Source organism: Atta colombica, unplaced genomic scaffold, assembly GCF_001594045.1.
Source record: "Atta colombica isolate Treedump-2 unplaced genomic scaffold, Acol1.0 scaffold116, whole genome shotgun sequence".
NCBI lineage: Eukaryota > Metazoa > Arthropoda > Insecta > Hymenoptera > Formicidae > Atta > Atta colombica.
This window is the reverse complement of record NW_017259202.1, coordinates 191,754-216,308: the sequence shown is the minus strand read 5'-3', so window position 1 is coordinate 216,308 and position 24,555 is coordinate 191,754. Positions and strand designations below refer to the sequence as shown.

Genomic DNA, 24,555 nt, shown 5'->3' with positions numbered 1-24,555 from the left:
CAAAAAATTTATGACAAACAAATTTATTTCAAATGAATTAAAATTTATGATTCCCTATAAATGAGATACCCTAGGATGCATTCCAAAATAGCGTGGAATAAAAGGAAGCAGAGTCTTGTAAAAGTCGGACATAGTTTTTTTTATAATATATGCATGAAATATAAAAGAATCGACTAAAGTATATTCCATAGAAAGAAAAGACTAATTGAACAAATCAAAATTTGTTCGCGTTGTTTGAAATCTCTTAAAACCTCCTAAAACGAGATAAATATATATATTCAGGCGTTGAAAAGAGAGAATGAAAATACTAAGTGCAAGAAGTGCAAGCAACGCGAACAGATCAATAGTCGATTATTTTCCTTGCATTTGACTACATAACTCCGCAAACAATAGAGTAACTAGTAAGCCTTAAGGAATAGATCATGGTCTATTATCCCGGATCAATAGATTTTTAAGCCTTAAGTCGTAAGGAATGAACGAATCACTTATTCTCCTCGAGAATTCGATTGTAGTTGATCAATTTCTTACTTAAAACACCTATTGTAGATCCGGACTTAAATTTACTATATTGTATTCGCAGAATAAAACTTTTACATGGACAATGGCTTTAATGTACTACTCAAATTGCAATATTTAAATTGCAATGATCGTAGCAGACTTGACTAAGGGCTACGTTTAAATTCCTAAATTCCCACCCAAGTGCTACTCAGGTATTCCTCCATCCTTGTTTAATGAACGTTAAACAACAGGATATGCCCTATCATGTGTATTATCATCTTTTTCTTCACATTAAGGTTATGGATTGATAAACCTTGTTTTGATATAAGATGATAATCTTGGAAGGCATTTATAGATTAGATAATAAGATTGCTTAGGTAAACTGTTGTTTCTATCTCTACGTTTATTGAAAATTGGTACGTTTTGGCGAAAAGCGACAAGCGAGTACGCGTAAAGTTTTCATTGTATTTGCAGTTTTTGATATCAGGTTTTATCTGACTTCAATATATGTGCCATCTGATGAAATGAAGTTTTTTATTTTGACATTGTGGACTTCATGCTTAATTAGTATACACTGTCAAATTGTAACACTAAATGGTGTATGGACAGGGATCATTAATATCTGTGGTAAATATGATTTATTAGATATCTTTATTTTTTTCAATAAAAGTACGTATTTATATATAGGAAACTGTATATTTACTTTATATATAGTATAAAGATTGTGTGTTACAATCACTATGCACCTTGTGTAGTTTTCTAAATTTACTGTCAGAGCTGAAAATGCTACAGTTCTTTACGTTATGTGTACTATAGATTTTCAACAGACAGTCAATTTTGGAACATTACCATTTGATAAAAAGTTATCACAAGTTATGACCTCACTTTTAAAATGAGACTCAATAAAATAATGTATACAGTCTCGAGCTTGTGCAGATTGTAGGTAAAAACTCAGTTGAATTTCACTTGTAAAGTGTAATTCAGAATGTAAATAAAACGCGCATTCAATTGAGTTATGACATCACAAATGAGAATTATCTGAGAATCGGTAAATGAAAAACAACCAATATCTCATTAAAAACGTTTTGAAACATTTGATTGATTAATCAGAAGAAAAAAGTTTATTAACTAATCAAAGAAAACATTTTGTGACATCCTGTTATGCCTCTGTCAAGACCCATATTCTATATGCACACACACGTCTACGGACAATTGTCAATGTCGATAATTAATGATAGTCAATAGCAAGGACTATCGTAGGATAAAAGCGCGGTTTTCATTGGCTGTTGCTACTTAATAACAACTGTCGGTATTAAGTAGCGACAGCCAATGGCTGAGTTTCAACAGACTTAACAGTTGAATAAGTGCTCACTACTATTGATACATTCTTCTAGATTTAGAATTCTGATTGGATGATCTAAAAGAATACACTAATAACAGCGAGCAATCAACTTTGTTTCTTGAATCCGTTGAATGCTTCCAATGAGAATAGGGTTTTTTTTAAATTACTATTTCTTTTTCAAAAAATTATAAAAAAATTACCTTTTTAGCTTCCTAAATTAGGTTTTTTTCCTTTTATTTCTAAACTATTATTTTTTTAATAATCGTAATACCATTACACCTTTATACTTTTATGAACAGAATAATGAAATGAATCAATTGGTGTAAAGAAGATACATACTTGCTTATTTAAAAAATTATCCATTTTGTATATACATTTTTTTTTAAACAACTATGTACTACTTTTACTGATAAAAAGTATGATCTTGAGAAAAATTTTTTGCTCATCATAATAATATGTATTCCTTCGAATCGAATTACTTTCCCATATGATATTTTCTTGTATTAAAAACGATAGGGATATTTTAAATAATCAAGTTACAAAAAACACTCTGTATATGTATATGTACAATTTATATGTACAAAATTATTTATTAATCAATAAAATGCAATAAAAAATCATTTTTTCAGATAAGAAGCCCTATGGAAAATGCAACAATGGTAAGAAATTTAAAACAATTTTTTTAAAAATTATATATAATTTTCTTTAAATCTAAGACTTTTCTTAAAAATGTTCACATAAATGATACAATAATTATTCTGTTCTACAGATATCAATTTTAGCGCGAATGTTCCTGGAGGAATTTATACTGACTTATATAAGAATAACATAATAGAGAACAATTTGCTTGGAAGAAATGATATCAATAATCGTTGGGTCGGAAATCAATCTGTCACTTACATAAAAAATTTTAGAGGTAATTGGCTATAAGTGTATATATACATAATCTATATAATAATATATAATAATATATATATTACGTAAATGTATGAGACACAATATTAGGTAACAGTTTAAAATTAAAAAGTAATCTAAATTTCAATTATATTTTCAGTGAATGATAATTTTCTAAAAGCTCATAAGATAGTGTTAATTTTTCACGGAATCGATACATTTGCCAATGTTTCTTTGAACAATCACATTCTCGGAGAAACCTCAAATATGTTTCTAAGATATATTTTTGACGTAACAGATTTTATTAAGGTAATCAAAGAGATTGAAAAAGTCATGCAAAATATACGTATTGGTAATACAATTTGTTTATTTGGTTTATGCAGAAAGAACAGAATGTATTGAAAGTCACGTTTCGTTCGGCTGTTAAAGTAGCCGAAGATTTATACAATGAGCAAAAAAATCATTACATTATACCACCAGTATGTGTACCTAAAGAATACAATGGAGAATGCCATGTAAATCACATTCGTAAGATGCAAGCCAGTTTCTCATGGGATTGGGGTCCTGCTTTTCCCTCGATTGGCATTTGGTAACAAGCAATCGATTATTTTACAATATATTTTATTATATTTTTTAACTAACTACTACATTTTTATTAGTATATAACACAAGATATTTACAGGAGAGATGTTGAATTGATTCCCGTAAATGATATATTGATTAATGATATTACGACTGATATACGCAAAGAAAATAATATTTGGAACATCCTTATTACAATATTTCTTGAGACAACAAAGAGTAAGGACGAATTCATAGGAATTAGTTGTCACATAACATCGATATTGCATATTGTACAAAATAAAGTTGTTAGCAATACCAGTGAAGTTATACTTGACGCAAGTGAAAAATACATAAATGTTAACATTTCGCTCATTGTGCCTGCAGTAAGTTCTAAAATTCAAAATTTAAAATTAAAAAAAATTTTTTTGAGGATGTCCTTATGATGTCCTTTAAGAACCGTGTTGTATGGAACAATCTCTCACAATTGTATTAGAACTTAACATAAAATATGGAAGATATTTGAAGTGTATAAAATAGAATAACATATTAAAAAGACAACGCGAAATGCAATAGATGGCATAATGAGAGCCATTGAACAGAAATTGAAAAAAAGATTTTTACATCGATAACAAATAGAAAATTGTAAGACAAAAATTCGAAAAATCTCCAGTAATATACTTGACACGCCCGTTTCTTTTTGTTTATAACTCGATGCAAACAATTCAATAAATATCTTATTAATATAAGCGTTTACGTCGAAAATGTACTTAATTATACGATTATCTTGTCATATATTAATAATCACATGAAATAAAATATGAATATGTTATACGTGTAATCGAAATTCACGGATATACATGCTTTTAAACCGTATATTTCGATACATGTGTACCTGTGTATTAAAAATTACACGGCTTGAGAGAGAAACACGGATATATTAATTACATATGTACACGTAACACATGTACCAATATACGTTCAAAACCATGTCTATAATAAAGATGTCCTCAAGACGTTCGAAGAACTATGTTCTTATTTTAATAAGTACACTTGAAATATATTGTTTTGATTTCATTTCTTTTTCATATTTTTGGTTTTTATTTTTATTTTAATATTTGCAAGTGCATACAAACAAAAATCAAATTGTAATTTTATTAATTCTAATGGTCTAATGTTTTACTGATGCTGTTGAACAGGATGCTGTTGAGAACTGGTGGCCGAATGGTTATGGCAAGCAACACTTGTATTATTTAACTATTATTGTGTCAACGGCGAATGATGTATTATTCAAACGGATTCGTATAGGGTTCAGAACGGTGCAGCTCGTGGAAAAATCATTGAAAAAAGGGCTGAGCTTCTATTTTCGCATAAACGATATACCGATATTCGCTAAAGGCAGCAATTTTATTCCAGCCAGTATCTTCCCTGAGCTAGGCGCAAAAGAAGATACCATCAGAGATTTGTTGTTGTCTGCCAAAGAGACGCATATGAATATGCTAAGAGTATGGGGTGGTGGTATTTACGAGTCGAAATTATTTTATGACTTGGCTGATGAATATGGGATCATGATTTGGCAAGATTTCATGTTTGCGTGCGCTATGTACCCTACGAGTCATTCATTCTTAAAGAGCATAAAAGAAGAAATATTACAAAACGTAGTACGTTTGAAAAATCATCCAAGTATTGTTCTTTGGGCTGGCAATAACGAAAACGAAGCGGCGCTTTATGGTAATTGGTATGGCACCGGTTCTGCTCATGTGTATAAAGAAGATTATGTGAAACTTTATGTGAATCTATTGAAGACAGAAATGAAGAAATTAGATCTGACAAGACCATTTGTCGTGTCTAGTCCGGGCAACGGGGCATATGAAGAAACATACAATTATACTGGAGTAAATCCTTATTTCAATCTCTACGGTGACGGTAATATATATTTATATATATATATATACACACACACACACACACACGCGCTCGCGCGTGTGTGTATATACATAAATTTTTTCTTGACCCTTTAAAATGAGATCAATTGAATATTGAATATATTAAATTGAATGTGTTTCCAGTCCACTATTATAATTACATTAGAAATAGTTGGGACATCACTCAGTATCCTCGGACAAGATTTTGCTCTGAATATGGATTTCAATCTTGGCCATCGATTTACACGATAGCAACTGCTATAGAAAGCATAAAAGATCTTCATATTGACAGCAACTTCGTGAAGCACAGACAACATCAGCCACTCGGCAATCAATATATGCTGCAGTTAATCTTTTACAACTTTGCTGTACCGCAAAGTAATGATAGCATCCGAGATTTCGCAAGTTATATATATCTTAGTCAGATCAATCAAGCTGTCTCTATAAGAATACAAACGGAAATGTATAGACAAGCCAAATCTGAAGTGAATTCCATAGGTGAAGGTATGACAATGGGAGCTCTCTATTGGCAATTGAACGATGTCTGGCAAGCTCCTTCATGGTCTTCCATAGGTAATCAAAGACATGGAATTAGAACTAAAAGCCTTGATTGTTAAAATCTATAAGTATAAAGGCTCTTAAAATATGAGGTGTAGTAAAAAGAAATCCATTATTTTTGAAATTGAATGGAAAAATAATGGATTTCTTTTTACTACACTTAATAATAAGTGAGATATATGAAGAATATGAATGCTTTTATAATATATACATCTTGCTTTTATAATATTTTCTTCCTTTTATTTAATATGAAAGTACTATGTTGATCGTTCTAATTTAAGATAGCCTTCTATTTTTTGCATATTGCAAAAATTTTCTCCGCTTATATATTTACAGATAATGAAGGTCGTTGGAAAATGCTTCACTATTATGCCAAGGATTTTTTCGCGCCTATTATTGTTACATCGTATTTGTCCGTTTCCAATGAACTCTCGATATATATAGTATCTGATCGATTGTATACTTTAACAAATTGTACAGTAAAACTTCATGTTTACAAATGGGAATCCATGAAACCTATATATGTATTATTCTTCAATGATATCATAATAGTCAGTATATATGTGTGTGTATGTGTGTGTGTGTGTGTGTGTGTGTAGTTACATACAGTTACATACAGAGTATTAGAGTTGATAATTTATATATAAATATCCGTACAGCTAAACTGATTTTCTTTCAGGAATCTAATAAAGTCATGAAAGTTACATCTTTTTGGTTAGATAGATTCCTGTTTCAAGTGGGTTGTGGAACATTGAAATCCGCCAAAAGATCTTGCGTCGTCACTTTATCTTTTACGGATAAATCTGGATCCCTAATTGCGCCAATTAATTATATATATCCTGATGCATTAAAAAACGTAGATGTACCAGTAGCCAACGTTACTGTAAGTGGATTAATTAGTGTCGCGTACAAAATTCGATACATTACAGACATTGTACAATAAATACTGAAACATATTGACACGCAATTGTTTTTGTTTTAGATGAAGATCGAAGAAAATCATTTACCTGGGACACTTTCCAATTATGCAGATTTTAAAATTGTATTATCGACAGATAAAATAGCACTTTTTGTGTGGTTAGAAATAGGTAATATACGAGGTCGTTTTTCGGAAAATGGGTTTCATATGTTTGTAAAAAGGAAGAAAATCATTTTTCATGCATATGAAGCAACAACAGTTAAATTATTGCAGAGCAATATAAAACTCACACATATATCAGACATTTACAATGCATATGATAATTTTTATAGTAACTATTTTGTTAAAAGAACAAATTTAAATTAGTCGTGCATAAAGTTATCTTGTATCATGCATTATACATGAGAGGCATCTGGTTGAGAATTATTGTAACAATTGTACGCACAGTTTTATGATAATACATATTAACTTTTTATTTTAATAAATAAACTTTATTTAATTATACTTTGTATTATCAAATTGTTCTTAATAGAAAGTATCATAATGTAAATAATTTATTTTAATTATTCGTATAATATAAATGTAATCTGTAATCCTAATAAGCGTAAGCTGAGACTCCTGGGTTAGTTTTCTTATCACATAAAAATATATATAAAGCATAATTTTCTATGTTTACGCTGTATGTTTAGTCCAGTCATCATACAGCGTTCACTTTCATGAAATATTTATATCAAACTCTTAGGTCCGTATTCACATCTCACTTTTATCGACAAACATGCATATCTAGCATATCTCTATTGAAAAAAATCACATTACAAAATTATATAATGATATTATATAATTAAAATAAGTAAATCACACAACGAATTGTTTCAAATCATTATGTGATTTTTTAAATGACATCGTTTAAAAAATCACGTGATATTAGAAATAATTTCATGTATCATATGATATTTTATACTTATCGAAATTAATTTAATTTTAAATAATTAAATAAATGATAGAAATAGAAAAAAAAAAATCATCATGTGAATGATGATTTTTGATGATTTCAAATTATATGATGAATTGTTCTAAATCAGTACGTTTTAAAAAATCACGATTTGAAGCAATTCATTACGTGATTACATATTTTAATTATCATGTCACAAAGTTACATAATGAAATCATTATATAACTTTGTGACGTGATTTTTTTCAGTACAGTTTATGTTACATATATTGTAGACTATCAGAAATAAATGTGTGCATTTATGATACAAAAATACGATGTGAATACGGATCTCAATCTTTAATAGAAGTTGGAAGCAAGCCCGTAGCTCGCGATACTGTTAAGCAGAGATATTAATTATTATTTGTTAAAATCGTAATGTTATTTATTTTGACTTATATTGTGATGTTCTTTCATATGCCGGTAGTACGACCTCCTCCTCTTCCTCAGGTGAGTTTAGGTAACGTCGACTTAAATTGATGACAACCATGATACAACACAAGAGCAAAGGGCCAAAAATTGCTCCTTCTACACCTAAACAAAAGATTCCACCCGCTATCGATAAACCTGTTAGATAAGGATGCCCACCACTGAAATAAACGGAATGTATATAAAAACAATGCATAGTTGAAGATATATTCATATACTACAAAGCACAATTTTACCCTTTAATCTCTTTATAAAACTCCGTCACTACTATGTTACACGGAAGGAAATGGAAGAGAAAAAATGAGATAGCGATCATTGATCCACGAGTGAACCAAAGTTCTATGGTAGCCGGAATGCAGGCAAAGTACGCATCCAAAAAAGGAACTGCCCCTAACATAGTTGCAAGGGCCGATGGTAAATAGACAATCTTCACTTGAAACAAATTATGTATGAACCATGTCCACATGCCGAAGAAGGATGCGAGTTTAAAAGTAGCCGCGAATACTCCAATCACTGCTTCTTGTAATGACATAGCAAATCTAGACAGAATCGATGATATTTTGAAAGTTTTCTTCGTGCAGTATCATACTTTTCATGGTAGTAATGTCCCAGTAGAATATTAACACAATCACATTATATGAAGGTCGTATCGATAGAACATATCTTTCTACATATAATGCTTGTTAAAAACAGGATTGAGCAAACTACATATATTTATATTAGAATACAAAATATAAAATACTGCCAATCTTAGTAATCATAACTACTCTAAGTAGTAATAAAAACTGATCATTGATGTAGTTTAGGATAAGTACTAAGATTAACAGTATTTTGTATTTATTTACATGCATTTACATATATTTTGCAGAGGTGTTATTTTGTACATGTTTATCGATAGGTGTCAGTGTTTTGTGCAACTTTTCAATAGACATGTACAAAATAGCATCCCAGGGCTAGTTAAAAATAAATATTTTTATAAAATTTAAAATATTACACTACAAAAAGAAATCATAAATCAATTTTCAGATTAAGAATTACCTGTGACAACTAATAGGACTAAACATTGTTGTCAGTTCGATGGGTTTATAAGTTTTATCGCTGGAACTGAGCAAGTAAAATAAAGTTGTAAAGAATACAACCTGAAATAATAAATTATTATATCTCATGCTTTTTCTTTTCTAAAATAAAATTTTGTAGGAACATATTGCATACCGTGCTGAGTACAAAATTAAGTACAGCTGATCCACTCATGAGTACAATATAAAATAACTCCGTAAAAATTGTTAGTATTACAGATATATTGCCTTTAACAATGCTCCAAACAGAATCAAACACTGATGTAAGAATGCCAATATTTTCTTTGGCAAAATTCTGTATACTAGTCATATTGAACAAATCTGAAAGAAAAAAGCGATAGTTTTATGTATTATATGCCAAGCGATTTTTATTATATTAATAGAAGTAACATAATGGAAAGAAGATAATCTATTTGGAAAAAACAAAATAAAAAATGTAATTTAATAATGCTAAATTTCGTAAATTTCTTTTCTAGACAAAGTATTTACGTATAGGTGTTTTTCCAATGCTATCTTTGAAGCTTTCCCAAGCGGAATACGCAGACATAGCATCTACGGTAGGACCCACGAGATTCGGATCCATATTTGACATCATCCATGCTTGATAGAGACGATCCCAAAGCTCCAAGACTTTCTTCTCCATTTGTTCTGCCTTCGTCGGTTCGAGATCTTTTACGAGACTCCGAATCTGAATTAAGCAAGCTAGATAAGCAAATTTAGCGTTCGCACATATGTAAAGTGGAAAAGTAAATAAAGTAAATCTTACGCCGTCCGATATAGCACTTCGTCCATATGTGTAAATGTTATCTAAAACACTGTTAACGGACTCTTCCCATTTTTCTGGAACCCAATCGATATCAGGATTGCTCATCAAAGTGGAATTCAATATTTCACCTGTTACTTGAACAAGATGCAAGCCTTCTGCATAGATCTAGATAGAGAAATTAGATAGAATCTTTTCAGTAAACGAGAATGGATTAAAATGGATGAAAATTTTATCTATCCAAAATATTTTAAATAATAAAAACTTTTTTATTCAATTAGATTAAATTGAATTCAATTGGATTCAATTGGGTTGAAAAACTTTTCTATTCAGAATTTTAAATTGAGAAGAATTCACGAGAAAACAGACAAATTGATATCATTTTTAGATTGAAATGCATAGAAATGTGCTTTCAATTCGTATAAATGAATAAAAATACATTCGGATTGAAAAGGATTCATTTATTAACGTTTACGAATGAATATTTCTGAAAATCTGAATCCATTTCAATCCATTTCTCGTCTATTGGACTGTTATACAATAATGGACGAAATGACTGCAACTTTTTTTTTAATGGATTTTGGAATGCGGCCTTTATCGAGCGATTGGTTTATTATTTAGATCTAGCCATTTACGTCCATCGCTCTACGAGCAAGACTGAATTTCAAAACTCATCGATAAAAAAGTGCTGTAATCGTTCTATCTACGATTGTACATACAATTGTATGATAGTGTATAAAAGAAGGTTTATCGCAAACCTGTATCATAATAAAAATAGATGCGCAAGTAACGAAAACAATCAAGCCAAGTATTACAGATGTAGTCGCTACCGCATTGACGGAGTTTTTCAGAATATTTCTTAGTTTCTCATCCACGATAACGCTTATTTTATAGAGACCTCTGATATTGGAGGGTATGAGTGCTTGATGTCGATCCATGCACCACGACTTGAGTATTTCTATCATTGAATTGCAATGCCCGAGTATCATGTTCCAAAAACCGAAATAGCTACCCAACTGTTTAACGATATAATATACCAACGGGATCACCAGAATGTGTGCGATCCATCTGTGTTTCCAGAGAAGCATGCCAGCACATGCATATAGTGCCCCATACATATATTTGTCAGTATCAACCTCATCATCTTGCATATCTAGAGACGTTCGTAATTCGGCTCTTATTTTGCCCAGCAGATAACGATCGCGTAATGTCGCACGAGTTATATAATGTATGTTATACGCAGGTGTACGTGTTGTCACACCCATTACGGCGGATAAACCAGCATCCGTATCCAAAGACAATGACTTTACTCCACGTCTCGACGTGCTACGTATTCTCTCAATACCTGTTGCATCAGCAAATGTCGATTTTCCTACTTCTTCTTGAGAGCAAATCGGCGTATCCGCGCTTTCGCCTTCCGGAATACAATTTTTTGTCTGCTCGTCCTCGAGTGAAGTTGATTTATCTTCTTGCTGGCTCGGCAATAATTCGTTTGTTAAAGCAAAACGGGCTGCTTGCGAGAATGTCAAATGTCTACCATTCAGCTCATGAGCATCCATAACGAGTATCGCTTCGTAAATAAATCCTATTATGCATAGAATTTGTAGAGCAGTGAAGACTAAGACCTGATAAGAACCCGCTATACTCGATAGATACATGCTGATGATGAACCATATCATAAAGGACATGTAACGAAAATGAGCCGAATTTGACGGTGTCCAATAGATATACAGAATCACGAAGTAACCGACGAGTATGGTAGAAACCTGTAAGACAAGTCAATTAAATTTTTAGAGAAGCAAGTGTTTCTATACATGTATATACCAAATATATAAAACATATATCAGGGAACGGAAAAGTTACTTTTCTGCTACAGTTTTTTATAATAACAATTTAATAACGATGTTGCAATTTTTGATGAACATAGTGATGATTAATACTGAAATTACGCTAAGGTTAGGAAAGTTATCTTTGAAAAGTAAATTGTCACCATTACACATCGCTCATTGAAAAAAATAAATAACGAATAACACCGTAAAGTTACTCCGCTACAAGTTACATTAAAAAAATAACAAATTACAAATTGCAAACTGTTTTTTTTTCAGTAATGAATGACTTTCCAACTAATCACAATAAATAATTTTGACTATTTCAACTCTGGTGTTACATTATCATTATAAAAAATTTCCAATATCATTACTAAATCATTATTACAAAGTAAATAAAATGGCAGTTATAGTAATTAGTTTCCTTTCATTCCCTTAAATATAATAATAATAATAATAATAATAATAATTTAAACAAAATAAACTACCGTAAAGATGTTGCATGCCAGAATGAAGAATCCAGAAATAATGCTAAATGTCTGAAACATTCTCCAGGCGAGACACATTATTACATTAGGAGTGAAATGATATAAGCCTACAGCCACCAACGCTAGTAATACTGTCCAAACGATATATTTCATGTGCATCCATAAAAATGAACCCACTCTCTCAGAGACATTGTCAAATATATGTACCGGCAATAAGCTGACATTGACGATTAGTAAGGTACGTGATGCCTCCACTTTGGTGAACCAAGATTGCACCGCTGTAACCAGCAAACACTTAAATGGGAAGAGAACAGAACCGCACAGTAATGCCCAGATTAAAGGTTTAACAAAAGGTCTCAATATAATGTAGAGACCGTAACCGGCTACCGAGACGAGACACAGGAAGAAAAGTGCAACAGCGTTATAAATTCCTTGTTTTAGGGCTTTTTCTTGGCCTGCGCTGAAGCCTGACAGCATGTTGAAGAGATTATCCATTGGTGAACGAATGTTCTCCATCGTTATATAGTGGATCAGTTGATTAACTATATAATATTGACAATAACTTGATTCGAACTGCTCGAGCACTCTTCAAGCCTTCTCGATGCGTCATCACGCTTCATCTTCTTAGGCTATGTTCCATCCAAAATTAACTGCCTGTACTGAAATCCGAGTGAAAATCTATAATGCACGAAACGTAAACTGTATTTTCATCACTGTTGGCAGTAAATTTGGAACACAGCCACAATACATACTGTGACACAAGAGCCTTTGATGCACTTTTCCCTCCCTTGATCCCTTACACACCCACTATCCATTATACACACAACATACACATGCGCACTAACCACAATAGATTAGAACTCATTAAGCTATTGGCTGTGTTCAACACTCAATAGTTGAGTCAGCGCTCGCTGCTATTGATGTATTCTTCTAGATCTAAAATCTAATTGGATGACTTAAAAGAATACACTAATAAGAGTGAGCGCTCACTCAACTGTTGAATCTACGCAAATACGCTCGCCTTTCGAACTATGAGGTTGCAAAATCCACTTGATTTATCCGTGAAAATTCACAGAACGAAAACTTCACAATGAATGGTCCAATATAAACGAAATGAATAATGTTCTTTACAGAATAAATTAATTAGTGGAGAACATTTACACTAGACAAACAAATCTTATAATTGTTCTACAAGATTATACAAGAATTTCTATTTAGTAAACATATCTACATATTTCTACATTATAAAATAATACAATTGGAAATAAAATCGTCATGTAAATATATTACAAATACATTACAAATGTAAACCAAATTCTTACATAAATATATATATAATCTTAAACAAAACATAAATTTAATTATATATAATACACACATTTCTTTCATATTTTATCTATTCAAGCCAATCATTGTTTTCTTATATCTTGAACTATCTTGAATGCTTTTATTTTATCTTATTATTACTAGCACGATAGAATATCTTTTATCTCTTCTCAATCTCTTTTCTCTCTTTTGTTTTTTTCTACAATAAAACATATAAAAATGTATTGTTACTATTTTCTTCAGATTACATTCCATAACTTGATCCGTTTCATTCAATATTGATTTATTATTCAATCACTTGATATTAATTTTCATTTCATTATTTTCCTGAAACAAAAGAGTTTTTTATAATAAAAAAAGTTATATAATATATTTTGTTGAAAACCATCTTATTTAATTTAATTGTGATGAAAGGAATGTTTACCGCAAATGTAAGGAAATTATGATTGATCTCATTCTTATTAATAGTCTCCAAATATTTTTTTCTTGTATCAAGAACTTCCTCAAATTGTCTTTTATATTTTCTTGCTAATTCCAAAGCTCTAATTAAAGACATTAAGAAATATTATAAATTAGTTTCTTTTAATAAACGTAAAAAATAGAAAAATATATTACGAGTAATAATACTTAGCATCTAATAAGTAATCCCCCAAACATAACAGAATAATAAGCCTTAAGCCTTAAGAAATTGATCAATGACAGATAAATATGAGAAGAATAATTGATTGTGATTGATTAATTTCTTAAAGCTTACTATTCTATTATGTTTGCAGAGTAAAGTAACTACTCTATATGACTAAGAGTGCTTATACATTGTTTACATGTCATTATATGATGAATTTAACAGTATTTATAAGCTGTGCAGATTCGTATGATTTGATTGCATCAGTTTACTGTTCAATTTGTTTATTTATCAATCTGTTATAGATATTGAAATCTGCTATGTTCTACATAGGTTTACTTATTGGTCATGGCGGAAACAATTATATAATCCTATCTCAACATTCATTGAACATTCATTGAAAAATGTGTGGGTATTAAACAATTTGTCAATCGCCCTCACCATTAAAGATTCGAGATTTTCTTTACGTGTAAACTATTTCCACATTTAGTTCTTCAACGTACAATTGAACTGTTAGTCGACCGACTTCATTACGAAAATACATCGAATAATGATTGATGTCATATTCAAGACGTTTAATGTATACATTTGACAGTGGTTCGATAAACGTTCGATAAATGTTTAATAGTGGTTAAAAGTGGTAGTCAAAATAGACATTCGATAACGGTTAAAAATGCTTTGATGTTCTATAATAGTTCAATAAATGTTTCATAGTGTTTCGAAAATGATTCGACAGATATATTTAACAATGATTCGATATCCGCAGATAATCTGCCAAGATCATATATTACTATTTGTGTGCTATAATAATCTCTTTTTCACATATATTTATAAAATACATATATGTACACATATATACGTGTATTTCCAAAACACGTTTTAAAATGATCTCTAATAATTAGTATTATGCGCGCGAGAGCGTGTGCGTATCGGATTGCGTGTTTTATAATTACATTTCGCTTAACTTTCTAACGTACCTATTCCAATTATAAATTTGAATATTGATATGTATAGCCTCTTTAATCAGACTACTTTGTAACAGTATACCTTCTGCCATCGATAGATCTCCTGCCAGTAATGCCATTTCTGCATGTCTTTCTGTAGCAGTGGATAAATTCTGAAAACATAATACAATTTCAATTATTTGAAACTATTTTAATAAATAAATAAATATAAATAACATACGTAATTACCTTAATGTATTTAATATAATCTACTTTATCAAATCTATTAATAGCAGCGTAAGCTTCTTCTGCAGCATGCAATTCTCTGTTATCAGTTGTCATAACAGCCATACAAGTCCACAATATCTCATTCTAACAACATAAAGTATAAAATGATTAGATGTTACATTTCTCTAAAACAATAAAATTAAAATAAAGATAACATGGAAAAAAGAAACTATATAAAGAATTTTCCACATTATCTTTCTCTTAGTTTTATTAAAATTTTCATAAAATAATAAATATACATATGTATTTTTTATAAATAATTTAAAAAGTATAAGCTAATATTAAACAAAAATTTTTTTTCATAACGTACATTTATTTGTGGCAATACAAAAATGCAAAAATAAAGATTACTATTATATAGCACAATTTCCTAGCTTGAAATTGTAAAAACAATATTTTATTGAGTAAGAAATAAGTAAAAAAAAAGAGAACAGACTTAAGATATCGAAATGAAATTTATCAACAGAGAATTCAATAAATATTATCATTAATTCCAACACCGAAACCAAATTGCATAGTCTTTTTTACATAATATCATTCCTCTAATTATTCTGCATAATAAAAGTATTAAATAAAGTAATATCACGAAATGAGAAGAAACAATATATGTACATAGTTGTTTTCAAAAAATATATGGGCAAAATGTGGATAATTTTTTAAATAATCTATGTGTTTTCGACATTTATTGATTTTATACCTATTCATCTCATTATTTCGTTATAAAGATATTATGATTGACCAAAAAATTAACATTTTATAAAATATTTAATATTTCATGTGGCAAAATAAAATATAAAATATCGTAAATTATTGATATATTTTGATATTTGTCTTAATATTTTTTATATGATTTCCTTGGAATCTTAGAAACACGTCTATCTAAAAAAGATCTATAACCATCAAAAATTACCCCCCCTCGAAACAAAGTAAGTTCCACTTGAAACATTTGTTGGAATAAAGAATAATTCGAAAAATAATTGCGTCCAAAGATCCGAAGTTTTAAATAGGATACCCTTCATGCATTATATATTACATTGAATATTACCTGAGCTATACGACAGAGGGAAAGCGCTTCTTTCAATTTATTGTTTGATATGTGTTCATAAAAACTTGTGAAGAGATTGTAAAACGATGAAGCTACAATAGCACCATCTCCACGTCTTACCATTACCATACCATTACGAACACTCACAATGTTAGGCTGTTTTCCAAATTCACTGTTTAAAAATATTTATAAACTTAAAATAAAATTATTTAAGATATTTGAAGATTATATAAACAGATCATATATAATTACATAAATGGTGTAATTAAGTACAATAATTTATATTATTAAGTATTTAAATATATGTATAAATAAAACATTAATTAAACATGTTCTAAAAATAATGTGTGTGTGTGTGTGTGTGTGTGTGTGTGTGTGTGTGTGTGTGTGTGTGTAAAAAGATTATAATCTAAAAATCGAATGCATATACTCATAGAAAGTTCGAAAGTTGATGAAATAAAAAGTAATGAATAAAGTAACCACGTAAAATATGAGTTCTATCCAAAGAATGGATACCCATTTTGTGTCCATTTTATGTTTTAATTATGTCCAAAGAAAGGACGCTTACATTCTTTGGGCATCCAGTATGGATGATTAATTATCTCAATTTTGAGATATATTGTAATCTTATTATTTTGAACATAAATGTCTCTTAAACAAAAAAATTGCTCTAACCACAAAAAATCAAAAAGTAAAATTAAAAATGAAATTTGATACTCAGTTAAATAAAATTGTTTTTCACAAGAAACGGTATTTTTTAATACTATACTATACACTATACACTATAAATACATCATTAAACAAGATATTCATGAATAATACCTGCTTTCCTTATCAATTCTTGTACGTCGTATTACTTTGCGATCACTGTAGTGAATACAGTTGGGACATAGCCATACTGACAGATTCGCATCCAACATTGCAGCTAATATATTTGCGTCGGTTGCCCATGCAATATTTTGTGCCATTCCAGCTAAAATATATAATTAACTTAGACGTCTATGAATTACTAATTTTAATAATTATACAAAGTTATTTCAGGACTTCTAAGACAAATATTTTAGAAGATGGTAGATTATCTCATAAAAAAAAAAACCAACTTTTATTTAAGAATTTGTGTGACTACCTACACATTTTTAAAGAACTTAGCCTTTGATTGCATGTCTAACAATGCTACATGTAATTCATTTTTTTCATTTTATTTTCTGTTAAGAAAAACAGATATTAAAAAGCAAAAACATGAATTAGTATAATCTTAGATGCAGTGGTACTTCGCCAGACTAATTGAATATCTCACAGACAAGGATGCAGTGCTTCTTAAAAATCAGAGAACACAACATCTTTAATAAAAGTTGATTCTTTGATAAGATTTACTAACTGTTAAAGTTTATGAAAAAGTCCTGAAACATTCTGCACATTGTTAAATTTATAGTGTCAAATTTAATCTAATTTTATTGTAGTTGCCACTGTTTCTACTCAATATATCGTTATTTTATACTAAAACATAATGAAGCTGAATAGTTTAGAATAATTCAAATTGGATTAAAATTGATATTGAATAAAATGACTCAACTTGAACTGTTTTAAAATGTTAAACTCTATTGATTTAGTATAAAATAACTATTATTGAGCATATTGAGCAGGAGTGATGATTTAAATTAAGTTAAATTTGACATTATAGATTTAATAGAGTGCAGGTTCTTCTACATGATGGTTCACATTCTTTTTCATCTCGTAAATTAACAGAAATAGATTTAATAAACATAACATCGCATTGACGATTGATGTGTTAACATGTTGTCATCTGATCAGTGCAAATGTCCGAAAGACCACATCGCGCACGACCGAAACTGAAAAGATTGTAGTCACTAGCACAGATTTAAATAAAAAAATTTGTATAATTTGTCAAATAATTTTATTATGTCATGCATGTTGTATTCATTAAATCGGACGCGACAACTCTTATTAAAGTTTTTTTACTATATCGTGCAAAAATTATACCTACCTTTCCATTTTCTAATATAGATAATTTTTCTAATTGTGAATGGTCACTGTGTTTATAATAGAGTTTAATTAAAACGATTAATATATATTAATATACATATATTATTAGGTATGGGAAAAACGCCACGAACTTTTTCCCACACCTAATATATTTATTATCTATTTCTGTTTATGAGACAATAAAGTGTGTATGGCTATTTATACGGAAGGATACCTTGTTTGATAATTATACAGGATGTCCTATTTTAAAAGATCCACTAAATATCTCAGAAATACTGTATTAAAGCTAAAAATAATTCAGAAAAAGTTTTGTGATTTTGAGAACATGAAATAGGATCATTGATGGTGTTTCTAGATGAAAATAAAAATCGGAGCATAAAATCATGTAAGGGGAGAGTAACAGAAGCGTAAACGAAATTTCTAGGAGGCGAAAATTGAAACAAAACATAAAAGAGAATTTACGCTTCTTTTATATTTCGTTGTTTCAATTAGTTTCATTTATGGCTCAGTTACTTTCTCACAACTTACGCTCCGATTTTTATTTTCATCAGGGTTGTCAAAATTCAAAATCAGGGCAAAGTTACTTTGAATTTTTTTAAATGGAACTCGCCATTTTTTATTGCATATTATTGTAGTTTATCTCGACAGTTTTTCAAAATTATAATAAAATATTTTTTTATTAAGTATTTATCATGTTATATAATATAACGATTTGAAAGTTATAATACCAGCATTAGCATTATCCAAGTATTCAGCCAACGGCTAAAATCTCTTGAATGTTGTTTAGAGTCATGATTTTCATAACATTTATTAATATCAAGGCCATTAGAAGTTGATTCTTTAATTTTTATTTTTACATAAAAATGAAAATAAAAGGAACACAATCTCTAATGGCCTTGATCTTAATGTGATCCAATGTTATCAAGATTGTAATAATAATTCTGAACAACATTTAGAGAGATTTTAATTGTCATTGGACATCTTGAGTAATGCTAATAATAATGTTGGCGGCACTAATTTCAAATTTTATAACTCGAAAAGTATTTAATAAAAAAATATTGTATTATAACGTTTTAAGAAGCTCTTGAGGTAAGTTATAGTATAAGAATATGTAATAAAAAAAATAGAGAATTCTGTTTAAAAAATTCTAATTGTAAGTTATATGGACCGTGCATTAATCTTGACAAATTTACCCAAGGTCAATGATATCATTTTATATCTCGAAGAATCACAAAACTTTTTCTGTCTGAAACATTTTTTCGATATAATGCTATGTTTACAAGATATTAGAGTGGATATTTTGAAATTATACACCCTGTATATCTGCATATATAATATTATATACCTATTTTGCAAATTCTTCCAAAGCCTATAGTTCTTATTGCAATTAAAAATAAATCTTTATTGACATCTATTAATGCCAATTGTCGATCTTTTACATCACCACGATAACTTAAGGCCACTTGTGTCACGTTGTGCAGATGTAAATGCGATTGACCTTCTATTATCGGCTTGTTGTGAGGTATTTCCAAGATATGAAGCACTAAAAAATAAATATGAGAAAAACAAAAAATATTAAAATCTACGAATGTTATACTTTTTGATAACATTAAATTATGATAAATATCTCGATAAAGAGAAAGACAACAGATTAAACAATAAATTATATTGGTTACAGCGTGAACATAATATTAATGTTGAAAGTATATATTGATATCACTTATTACTGTGAAAAAGCCTTTTAAGCCTTTTTATTATTAATCTTACGTTTTTCATTATTTTGATTCCTTATGACCAAAGTATCAGCACACAATGATATGCAAATAGGATGAAGTGGTTCTGAAGAAAAACCTTTCCATTTTGGACTACCCAATAAACGGCCTTGATAACTGTATAGTGATATGGTATTCCATTCCACTATTAAGAAGTGCCTATAAAAGAATTACATTATATAATTACAAATTATATTAGTGCCAATATATAGGAAGTCTCATTTTTTAAAACAATTATGTATTTTTTCTTTACATCAATTTATTCATTTTAACATTTTGTGTTTATAAAAATATTAAGGTACAATAACTAAAAAATAAATAATTCAAAAGCTATTTCATATTTTAACATATGTATGTTAAAATAAAAATCGAAAATAATTTTTCGATATCTCAGTCTTATATGCAGAATTTTTTATATACAGAATAATTAGAGAAACCATACGAAAAAAATTAGATAAAAAAATCATATAATTCTATTCAAAAAGTTAGCGATAGTATCAGGCGACATAGTTCACAACAAATACTAAAATCTTTTTTTATTTTAATTATTGTTGAATTGTGTATGGCTGGCCATTTACTAATATTTTTCATAAGCACGCAGAAGACCTCCCCTTACAAATCCTTCTAATGTTAAATTTGGACGATAGGCATTTTTCATGGATTTTTGGTGGATTCTTTTTATTAAATAAAAGTGGCATTTTACGTTTTATTTCAAATATTATGTAAAAATAGAGTTAAATGAGAAACTTTTATCAAGTGTAAAAATAAATAGTTTCTCTACTTAGTTTCAAAAATTTTCTCAATGTTTATAAGATGATATGCATATCATCTTTTATTTTATTACATTATTTTGAATACACATTTAATAACTTACTTTTCTGCAAGAAGTACAGCAGAAATGGTACTTGTCTTTAAATTAAATATCGCTGGTGTATTCCAATTTGTGACAGCGTATACATGACATTGAGCAGGTGTGATGACGACTAAATGATCGAAGCCAAATTCGAGATGTACAACACGATCAGAGATTTCTAATACTTCACGAAATTCGTTGCCAACTTCTCTGACTTCGATTATTTTCTTTCTTATCAATGTTGCTTCATAATTATCCCATTCTAATTTTCTATAATTATATCAAAAACCTGTATAAATATACATAAATTTTTTATTTTAATAGATAATGATATTGAGTCGGGGAAAAAGTTTCTTTATATTTTTTAATTCAAAATTGTATATACAATATGTTAAAAATAAACAAAATTTAAATAAAAAAAAAGGGTTTTAAAGCTTGAAATCTCTACTTTCGAAAGGTTACTATATTTTTTGAGTTTCTGTAAGTTTGGTAATTTTTACATTTAAAAAACTACGAGAAAAAGATGAAAAATTTTCTTTTCACTTTGGGGGTGTCTCACGTCCAAAACAAATTTACGAAAATTTTTGACTATTGTGAAAGCTTGAAGCTTTCTCTAAAAAATCATTTTTTTTTTAATGTTCCTTTAATTTTTCTGTTCCTGAGTTATTCGCGAGTTAAGTAAAGGAGCATTCTAATTTTAATTGTTCATAACTCCGATAAAAATCATTATACCGTAATTTAAAAAAGATTCTTAAAGCTGAAACTTTGCTCTAGCGAATGATATAATTGTAACGAAAACTTCGCAACAAATGAAAAATTTTTGCAAAAAAATTTTTTTAAATACGAAAAAACTTTTCCCCGATTCAATATATTAGTATTTAGTATTTATAATCAACAAATACTCTAGAACGTACACGTGAAAACACAACCAATAGGAAATAGGAAATAACGGCCTATAACGGTTCCGTATAATTCCATGGCTAGCATATCTATTCGGCGTCCAAAATTTTGTCGGCTTTCTTCGTTTTTCTGTTTAAATGAATTGAATTCTATTTGTAGGTGCGTAATGCTACGTTTGTTGAGATACTCGCTCTCTTCGATTTGTAATTGTTCATAGAACATCGTAGGTGTGAAAATCCCGCAATGCCTTTCCTTTAAGTTTGGTGCATACGAGTTTTTAGTAGATTGTTCGGCCGGATTAACATGAGGCCGGTTTTTCTTGGTATAGTCGCTTATGTATTTAAAAATTCTCGAATGCGACTTCGCGAGGTACGAATTCCGGTATCATGTTGCGCGGCTCTTTTAATCTCTAGTAACTTCCAGACTAAGTTCAAATCTTCTCATATGCGTCCGTATATTATGTTGCAAAACGGTTGCAGTACCTTTTTTTTAATTTCCGGAATTTAGCCATGCTCGTAGAGCGGTTTCATATAAATAGCCCTTATTTTAATCCCTTCTTTCGTGATTTTTCTATTTTTATACTTCATTATTAGCGTGATCTTATTAAACAGTTAATTACATAAAACTTACCTATCTATAACGTGTCCAGTCAAAAGTTTTCCGTTACTGCATGCCATAGCCACTTGTGTACTATCGCTGGACCAAGCTATGCTATAAATGCTTCCAGTATTCACTTTTTCCATAGAATGTAACCACTGAAACATGATAAATGAATTCATAAGTTGTGATTGTGATATCATTCATTAAAATCATCTATTTCTATGAATTTTTATTGAGTATCATATCATCATACATTTTTTTATTTTTTTTTTCTCTTAAAGATAACTACACTTTAATTAATTTTTCTAAAGTATATCTACGTTTTTAATTATAAATTTTTAAAATATATTTTCTTTAGCTTAATGGCTTCTAATGTGCAAAAATTATAATTTTTAATAATTAAATAATGCAAATATATAATAATATTGGACTATTCGAGCTAAGTTAGATAGGATAAAGTGGGACTTTTCCGTCCATTTTTCGAGATAATTTATGTTATTAAACAGAACATGTTAATTGTTTAAAGATTGTGCTTGTGTTCTCAAGAAGTAATCATGATTGTATAATGTAATTAAGCACGTCACTGTAAAGAGGTATTGTTTGCTATCGTTAATTTTTGTTAATTATTTTAAAGTTAAAACTAACGGAATAACTCCGCGCTACTCTGTTGTTCGCTAATAATGTCAAACAATAGATATTTTCAAACGCTTTGACCTTTAATGTGATTATCTTCAGAAAAAATTAATTAACATTTAATGCATATCATAATTAGAGTCATAAATTTCGAGCGTCGCTTTATATAATTGTTAAGCTAATTTTTTTCTACGTATCCATATTTCACATAAGTACAGCCGTATAACTGATTTATATGAGATCTTATTGAGATGTACAATTAATCTCTCTATGTTTCTTATGATTTATTTTCATGTTTGTCAATTCTGAGCAATTTTATGGCAACAAGATCATATATTACGGGAACCGTCGAGTTTTTCGAGAAATGCAATTATCAGATCTCAATAAAGACTGAACTAATCAAATTCTATCTATGCTCAATCGATATAACTTCTACTTGAATTGTATTACAAAAATGTTTTTATATTTTTCTATGTGCTCTGTAAACGAAAATATTGCAACGCAAAGTTCAAATCTTTAAAATTTTACAAGAACAAAAGAAATTTTACAAGAAGATAAAATTTTATAAGAACCGTTATCATTATCACCGTCATTATTATTAATATCATCGTCGACTAATTAGACCGAGAATCACATTTCGAACTTTTATCGATAAATGGCAATCCTAACTTTTTACTTGTTGTAATAACATTTTAGTGGACAATGAGCGACGGCTAAAATCTTGCAAAGATCACTCAGGGTTATAATCTTATATGTCAACAGTTATATATCAAGATCATCAGAAATGAATATCCTATTGCATATTTAATAATTTCGTACATTTTATATAACGACTGCTAAAATTTTGCGAAGGTCATAAAATAAAAAAAAAAACAGAAAATGAAAAATTAATATTAATAGTAAAATATACGTATTTTGTTTATAAAAAATTCAATTCTTGCTTATGTATCTTTTCCAAAAAAAAATCATGGAAATAGGCATACTTTTTAAAATTGAAAAAGTCCTATGTTCTCTTAATAGAGCAAAAAAGAAATGCAAATGTAAATTCTAAAATTACCTAACAGTTATACACGCATGCATACTATAAAATTAATCTTACTCCATTTTTATCACAAAGCTTGATTGTATTGAAAGATCCAACAGCAAAATATTCGCCAGAAGAATGACACCAATTAATAGCTGTTATAGGGTGATCACCGGTATTACTGCAATATAGTTGATGACCATTGGCGTCCCATACCTGTGTTAAAAACTGTGTTATTTAATTTTTAATCATAAAACAATTTTTAAAAAAGTAAA

General features: G+C 29.3%; 3 protein-coding genes across 4 annotated transcripts in view; 1 reads left to right on the top strand and 2 right to left on the bottom strand.

The window, feature by feature from the left end:
* Positions 1–913: 913 nt before the first annotated feature.
* On the top strand, positions 914–7,099 carry LOC108694190 (beta-mannosidase). Its single transcript, XM_018203539.1, has 11 exons — positions 914–1,125; positions 2,470–2,499; positions 2,610–2,756; positions 2,895–3,043; positions 3,118–3,323; positions 3,417–3,681; positions 4,495–5,221; positions 5,365–5,793; positions 6,115–6,329; positions 6,458–6,661; positions 6,761–7,099. The coding sequence occupies exons 1-11, from the start codon at positions 1,023–1,025 to the stop codon at positions 7,061–7,063; spliced, it is 2,778 nt and encodes a 925-aa protein (XP_018059028.1). The 5' UTR covers positions 914–1,022; the 3' UTR covers positions 7,064–7,099.
* Positions 7,100–7,889: 790 nt separating this feature from the next.
* On the bottom strand, positions 7,890–13,034 carry LOC108694131 (transmembrane protein 245). Of its 2 annotated transcripts, XM_018203429.1 has the most exons (8): positions 12,270–13,034; positions 10,714–11,721; positions 9,959–10,123; positions 9,682–9,880; positions 9,329–9,513; positions 9,155–9,255; positions 8,353–8,655; positions 8,048–8,277 (listed from the first exon to the last, which is right to left on the bottom strand). In XM_018203429.1, the coding sequence occupies exons 1-8, from the start codon at positions 12,783–12,785 to the stop codon at positions 8,073–8,075; spliced, it is 2,682 nt and encodes an 893-aa protein (XP_018058918.1). In that variant the 5' UTR covers positions 12,786–13,034; the 3' UTR covers positions 8,048–8,072. The 2 variants fall into 2 exon arrangements, with proteins under 2 accessions (XP_018058919.1, XP_018058918.1); XM_018203430.1 differs by lacking the exon at positions 8,353–8,655 and having other exon boundaries at positions 7,890–8,277.
* An 855-nt stretch (positions 13,035–13,889) lies between these two features.
* The window catches only part of LOC108694141 (intraflagellar transport protein 80 homolog), a 13,884-nt gene continuing 3,218 nt past the window's right edge, over positions 13,890–24,555 (bottom strand). Inside the window, exons 6-16 of the mRNA XM_018203443.1 lie at positions 24,356–24,496; positions 22,654–22,778; positions 21,145–21,393; positions 20,266–20,429; positions 19,844–20,041; positions 17,317–17,467; positions 16,495–16,666; positions 15,411–15,533; positions 15,195–15,334; positions 14,020–14,137; positions 13,890–13,922 (exon numbers count right to left, since the gene is read on the bottom strand). Coding sequence (XP_018058932.1) covers positions 13,890–13,922; positions 14,020–14,137; positions 15,195–15,334; positions 15,411–15,533; positions 16,495–16,666; positions 17,317–17,467; positions 19,844–20,041; positions 20,266–20,429; positions 21,145–21,393; positions 22,654–22,778; positions 24,356–24,496 — 1,614 coding nt within the window. The remainder of the gene's footprint in view (positions 13,923–14,019; positions 14,138–15,194; positions 15,335–15,410; positions 15,534–16,494; positions 16,667–17,316; positions 17,468–19,843; positions 20,042–20,265; positions 20,430–21,144; positions 21,394–22,653; positions 22,779–24,355; positions 24,497–24,555) is intronic.

Bases quoted from the DNA above. Each gene is read 5' to 3' on its own strand.
- LOC108694190 (XM_018203539.1), top strand. From the start codon at position 1,023: ATGAAGTTTTTTATTTTGACATTGTGGACTTCATGCTTAATTAGTATA. The intron at 1,126-2,469 runs GTAAATATGATT...TCATTTTTTCAG, and splicing joins AGGGATCATTAATATCTGTG to ATAAGAAGCCCTATGGAAAA. The intron at 2,757-2,894 runs GTAATTGGCTAT...TTATATTTTCAG, and splicing joins TTACATAAAAAATTTTAGAG to TGAATGATAATTTTCTAAAA.
- LOC108694131 (XM_018203429.1), bottom strand. From the start codon at position 12,785: ATGGAGAACATTCGTTCACCAATGGATAATCTCTTCAACATGCTGTCA. The intron at 11,722-12,269 runs GTAGTTTATTTT...CTTGTCTTACAG, and splicing joins TGGCATGCAACATCTTTACG to GTTTCTACCATACTCGTCGG. The intron at 9,881-9,958 runs GTAAGATTTACT...TGCTTAATTCAG, and splicing joins GAAGTGCTATATCGGACGGC to ATTCGGAGTCTCGTAAAAGA.